The 6,771-nt window shown below is 35.5% G+C and overlaps 1 protein-coding gene across 2 annotated transcripts in view; it reads left to right on the top strand.

Moving 5' to 3' along the window:
- The first annotated feature begins 283 nt into the window (after positions 1 to 283).
- LOC102581986 (acyl-protein thioesterase 2-like) overlaps positions 284 to 6,771 on the top strand; it is a 29,844-nt gene continuing 23,356 nt past the window's right edge. For both annotated transcript variants that reach the window (XM_006353529.2, XM_006353528.2), the window contains exons 1-4: positions 284 to 387; positions 1,849 to 1,963; positions 2,392 to 2,425; positions 2,589 to 2,658. In XM_006353529.2, coding sequence (XP_006353591.1) covers positions 360 to 387; positions 1,849 to 1,963; positions 2,392 to 2,425; positions 2,589 to 2,658 — 247 coding nt within the window. In that variant the 5' untranslated portion in view covers positions 284 to 359. The remainder of the gene's footprint in view (positions 388 to 1,848; positions 1,964 to 2,391; positions 2,426 to 2,588; positions 2,659 to 6,771) is intronic.

Genomic DNA, 6,771 nt, shown 5'->3' with positions numbered 1-6,771 from the left:
ACCCTTATTAATTATTGTCAAATTTATGATTAAAATAACTAAATATTAATTAATAACTAATTTCAATACTAACTAATGAAGGGTAAAATTGGAAGATCACTTTAAAAGTAGTCTTGAAAACTGAAAACTTAGGTTACTTTGAAAAATGGAAAATGTCTCAAACTTAAGTTAATATGGAACGGAAGGAGTATAAGATATCTAAGGCGAAATTACTATTTTACCCTTGTATATATCGATTTTTCAAACGTGCCATTGGTCGATGAAATAAAGTAAAACCTACTAAAATTGTTTTTGCCTTTAAACGGGCCAAACTTCATTGCCATCGAATTACCCTTCGTCCCGTTCTCTCTAGCGAAGGCATGTACACCCCCGGCATAGGCTCCTCTGGTAACATGTTTCCACTCTTTAGAAATTTCGCTTCCATTTTTATTTTCTTTGTATTATATCAATACATTTTGTGATTTTCTTTGTAGTTTGTAAAAATGGGGTTTAATTGTTGGATTTGCATTTTGCAAGGATAAGTGTTGAGGTTCAAGAAATAATACCAGTTAGTTTTCTTTTAGTAACTGGGAATTCAATTGTGTGTTTAGAAGTAGGCTTAATGGTTTCCCCAGTGGTTAGGTCAGCAGTGAAGATTATCCTTTAGTAAAATGGATACCACCACGGAAGAATGATGAACACTTTTATCACCATCAACACCACAACTCCATTTTAATACCAATGCATTGCAATTCAGAGTTTTAAAAGAAACGAGAAAACTAAAGATTGCCCCTATTTCCTCTGGATTTGGATGGAGTGTCTTATAGTCACCAGATACCAAAAGTGGAAAACAAATATCCCAGTAGACTAGACTATGTTAACATTTATCCAAATAATCGAATCTAACACAAAAATCCTAGAATAACAATAAATTTCTCCATAAACTGAATAGGTCATTAACGGTATTGGTGGTGTGTCATTTTTCTCCGGCTCCCTTTGTTGGTTTTTGTTTATGCTATAACCTACTATCATCTTTGATTGACTTGGATCAGTGTTTTCATTGTTTTATGTCTTCTTTTCACTTTATGCTACTAAGTATGACAACATTTCACTGTCATCAAAAAAAAGTATGACAACATTTTACTTGAGCACAAATATATTGAATGGTGTTTGTTAAATGCTTCTAGGTTACAATTTTATATTTTCTCTCTTATATATAGAGTTGTGACAACAAATATATGATGCATTTTTTTGATATCTTATATGGTGCTTGAATTACTTGACCTGTTTCACGATCCTATTTGCTGGTCCTAGTTATTCTGCTTCTATACTATGTATTTTATTTCAGAGTTTGATATTATAGATATTAAAATTTTCAACTTCAGATGTAGAGAAGTAAGGAAATGGTAGTGTGGAATGCCAATTCTAGCAAATCCTTTAATGAATTAGTGTTGTTACAACTATAGAAACTTGTTGCTTGGAAACTGCTGGTAATGGTGCTAGTTTTCTTCTAGCTTTTGATGAGGTAAGAATCTTTAAAATCTTTTTGCTGCCGCTTTGTTGTGTGATGGTATGTCCCTTTCAAAAACTCTTTTCTTTGCCTTAATGAGTAGTGGAATACTGGATTTTCATAGGACAATCTCTTTGGACTTGATGGAATGTTTTTGTGAAGTCGCATGTTGAAACTAACTGATAAAGTTAGACATGACAAGAGATTGTCGCTAGAATTTTTTTATTTGACTGGCTTTTGTGATCCTTGCATCTTACTATGAATTCTTCACTCATTAAAAGTCTGCTCTTACAAGTGAAAAATATATTATATTACTCAACTCTTCTTATACATGTAAGCCTTATTGTATATTTGTACAGCTAGTAGCTCTGCTAAAATGGAAACTGCCTTTGGAGATACTGAAGTGGTGGAGGCCAAAAGAACACACCTAGCAACTATGGTATGGTTGCACGGGCTTGGAGATAATTCTACAAGGTAAGTTCTTTCTCCAAAAAAAATAATGCTTTAAGGTAAGTTCAGTTGTACTTCCTTTTACTGAAATGTTCTTTTACTTTCTTCTGTTGCTTTGGCGCTAATATGGTAAATGTACAACCAGCCTATCCCAACCCCTCTTCCCAGTAGACACCATTAGTCCTTTTCCAATATGCTTCTTGGTGAAAAACCCTCTCTTGTTGCTACTAACGCTAGTTCATTCATGTTTGTTTTTATTAGGACTGCAATGTAATTCACTTCTTGAAAGTATCAAAGCAAGCTTTATTTGTTACATGTTAAGCCTATTTTGTGCTATGACTAACTGCACTGCTCCTTTTGGTGTTAAGCGTTCTATTATGGACTTGTTTTACACTAGAAAACCAGTCTGATTCTGTGAAATAACAGAAACTTTGGTTTTGGTTTTCCTTCAGCTGGATCGGATATCTCCATCTAATGGATGCTAATGTAAGTATCTTAAACATTCTTTTTGTAAGTAGATTCTTTTGGGATCTAATTGTTGCAATTGTTTGCTTTACTCTTTTGATAGGCTCAAGCTTATTATTTTTCACTTGGCATGCCTTTCTACCTTTTTTTTGCATCAATAACTTTGACTCATATTTATTTACAGACTAAGTTTATCTGTCCAACTGCCCCCTTTCGACGAACAAAGTTATTGGAAGGCGACTATTCTACTTCCTGTAAGTTAACATACTTTGACATTTTAACTTTCAGTTATACATTCATACATTGTTTAGTTTAAGAATAAAAACTTGATACTTGCATGAAGTTATATTTATGTCTAAATTCAAAACATATCAGAATAAATGAGCTCTAATAAGTAGAAAATCATCGAGTACTTTTCTGAATACCGTAAAATTCTTTATAAAAATGTTACATACGTTAAAAGGCACGAAAAATAAATATTTAAATAAGAAATCGTCTTTGTACGCTTTATTTAGTACTTGTCGGTTATCTAGATAATTAATATAAATATAGTTAGAAATATCTAGGTTCTCTTGATATTACCGAATACTATATATGATATTCTAGAATTATTTCCCTTCTTTCTTGTGGGAGAACAACTACTTTTCTTGTTCTTAGCAAGGAATAATGACTTGCCTTATTTTATTAGATGAAAACTTCTATACAAGGAGCTCTTTTTGTGAATTTAGTAGAATCTGAAGTAACATCTGTCTACCAGAGACAACCTTGTGGTGCTTGTTTGGTCAATATTTTGTTCTCCTTTTCTTTCCCGCATACCTCACTTTGTGTTCTATCAGAAACAATCTACTACCCTCTCCATACCTAACTTTGTAGGATTATACTGGGTATGTTGTTGTTTTCTTTCCCTCAACCACAACCGCTCCTTTCTCTTTTGGCTATCATGTTTAGTTTGGTTGTTAGCCCAATTTCTATTTGGCATTTGTTTTTTCCATGAGATTTTGGTAACTTTTATTATTTTTGAAATAAGCAAACTCAAGTTAATTTTCTCAATTTGATTTTTAGGGAACGTGCTAGACTATCAAGAAATTAGGGTTAGACTTGTCTAGATTCACTTTATGCAAATAGGAGATATTGTATACAATCCATATCTTAATCTTGAATACTCTCTACTTAGTGGTGTGAGAATTGTTGTTTACATTACTGTAATCAAAGAATCTCACTTGACTCATTTTATGATGCGACAAAGTTTCAAATTTGCTCTTGAACTATGTGAAATTATCTACTCTTGCCCTCCGTTAATAGTTGGATAAAAAGTGCCCACTGCCGTTACCTAAATGGTCTACATTTGCTCGTTTTCACTAATGGAAAACGATTAGCACCACAAATTGCCCGATTTTAATTAAAGAAGGGCATGAATGATCATGTTATGGTCCCCTCATGGGGTACTGCAGTTTTTCCATAGAATTCCATGTAGTTCCTTTCCAATTCTCACAGGCCAGGTTCACCCCTTAATTAAGAATCTTTAAAATTAATGAGGTTTAAGACTTTGGTTTTCCAGGACAACTACACAACTCATACATTACTTCTACTCCTTTCATTTCCTTTAATTTGTTTTGATGAGCTTGTGGAAAAAATGTAGGTACCCAACCAAAAACCTTAAGTAAATGAGCAGGGCAGATCAAGACCTTTATAAACCCTTCAAGTCGTTGAGTGCCCTAATATACCCAATGTGGGTTATCATATACTTCAACATCCTCCAGCACATGGAACTAAATCTTGAGGTTCACATGCAGACTTGATTGTAAACACACACATCCTAGAATGAGCTTCTCAAATTGGCTTTGAAAACATGTGTACATATTGATAGTAGACATATGCATGCTAGAAAGAGTGTCTCGACTTGGTTTTGGGAACGCATGAGCGGACATGAGTATCCAACCTCACACTTTTAGAGGTTGTATCCTAGAGGTTTAGATAGAAAAATGAAACTGAGCCTAAAGACTTAAAAACATAATGAATTGTGCAATTGGAAAGATGAGACAGATCTACACCTTGATTTCTACAAACTACAAGAAACAAAATAACCTTCCAAGATTAGAGCTCCAAGTTCAAAGAGGAGGCTTGGCATCCTTATGGATCAACCTACAGGTGCTTTAAGTGAAATTGCATAGTTAAATAATAGACAAGTTCAACAAGTTAACTTTGTTTGAAAAAGTGAAGCTACCTCCATTATGTTCACTGTTTTAACTTTTAAACACTCTCCCCCAAACTTTTCTTCTTTCTGGGAGGTCAGCTGGTGAAGTCACAAGTCTATGTTAGACATCGGTCCATTACCTCTGTTGAATTTTATTTTATTTTTGCGAATGGTAACTTTTTCTTCTATTTATCCACAGGTATACTACATCAAAGTAGCCCCTCTCCCAAAAGTATTACAAACTAGACTGACTCCATCTATGCTTTTTGTCACAAATAGTCTAAAACATCAAAAAGTTCTTCTGCCTGTACTAAGACTTTCTGTTTACACCAAAAATAATAAAGAGCTATACAATTCATCTTGAAATTCTGCACATTGTTCTTCTTGCCCTCAAAACATCTTTGATTCCTTTCTTTCCATACTGTCCACCATATACATGCTGGGACAATCCTCCATCTCTCCTCCTTAATTGTAGTATTGCCAATATTGATCCAACAATTTAGGAGTTGTGCTATGTTTCTTGGTTTCACCCAAGTGATCTTTCTAAGGCTGCTGAATATTCTCCATAATTGATCTGTCCATTTGCAATGCAAAAAGAGATGGTTGACTGTCTCTTCCTGTTCCTCACACAGATAGCATCTTGAGCATAGTTGGAACTTCCTCTTCTTTATATTCTCTTGTGTCAGCACTGCTTCCTTTGCTAGTAACCATGTGAAACAGTTTACCTTGTATGGGATTTTAGGTCTCCATATCATCCGCCATGGCCATAGCTCCATCCTATCATTTGAATTTGATTGATTAAGATCTTTGTAAGCTGACTTGACACTGAAAACCCCTTTGCTACCAATCTTCCACACAACCTTGTCTTCTTCCCTAGTCAAATTGCTAAATTGTGCCATTGTATCATGGAAGGCCACTATGTTCCCCATCTCCCAATCATTTAGATTCCTCCTAAGATGTAAGTTCCACCCCTGTCCTGTCCACATTTCAGCCACAGTTGCATTTTGTTGAAGGCTTAGTGTATATAAGTCTGGGAATAATTGTTTCAGGGTTCTTTGGGCTATCCATCTGTCCTCCCAAAATGACACCTTCATTCCATTACCCACCTGGAATCTGATTCTAGAAAGAAACAGAGGCCAAAGATTTCTTATTGATCTCCAGATACCACATCCATATGGTGTAGTTACCATCTTTGTCATCCACCTATTCTCCATTTCATATTTTGCCCTGATCACCTCTCTCCATAGCATATTCTCTCCTGACATAAACTTCCAAAGCCATTTTAGCATTAGGCTTTTGTTTTGTTTCTTCATGTTCCTGATCCCTAGTCCCCCCTCTTTCTTATTTTTTATGACCTCTTCCCATTTGACTAGATGAAACTTCTTTTTATCTTCATTTCCCTGCCAAAAGAAATTTCTTTTCAAAGCATCTATCCTCTGTATGACATTGTCTGGTGCTGGGAACACAGACATCATATAAGCAGGTATTGCATCTAGCACACTATTAACCATGGTTAATCTACCTCCCCTAGACGGATATTGGCTCTTCCAGTAGGTAAGCTTCTTTTCGCATTTTTCTATCGCTCCATTCCAGATCCCTATTGATTTGCTCTTTCCCCCCAATGGCATACCTAGGTATATGGTTGGTAGTTCCCCTACCCTACCACCCAAAACCCCTGCCAGACTCTCCACCTGAGCCACTTCATTTATGGGATAAATGAAACTCTTCCCCAATTGATATGTAATCCAGAGACTGCTTCAAAGATGATGAATATTACTCTTAGGATCAACATTTGCTCTGTCATTGCTTCACTAAAAAATAAGGGTATCATCTGCATATTGCAGATGTGTGATCTCCAAGCCATTTTGTGCACTGCTGTCCACCCTGATGCCCCTTACCCAACCCTTCATCTGTGATGTGTGAATTAGGTTACTCAAACCTTCCATGGCTAAGATGAATAAAAAGGGTGACAGGGGGTCACCTTGTCTCAGTCCCCTTTGGGATGAAAAGAAACCACTAGGAGTTCTATTAACTAAAATAGAAAACTTGACTGTGCTTATGCAGAATTTCACCCATCTAATCCATTTGGCTCCAAAACCCATCCTTTGCATCATAAGCAGTAAGAAATTCCAGTTTAAATGATCATAGGCCTTCTGTATATCAAGCTTGCATA

This window comes from Solanum tuberosum, unplaced genomic scaffold (assembly GCF_000226075.1).
Source record: "Solanum tuberosum cultivar DM 1-3 516 R44 unplaced genomic scaffold, SolTub_3.0 scf00153, whole genome shotgun sequence".
Lineage (NCBI taxonomy): Eukaryota > Viridiplantae > Streptophyta > Magnoliopsida > Solanales > Solanaceae > Solanum > Solanum tuberosum.
This window is presented reverse-complemented; position numbering and strand designations above follow the sequence as displayed.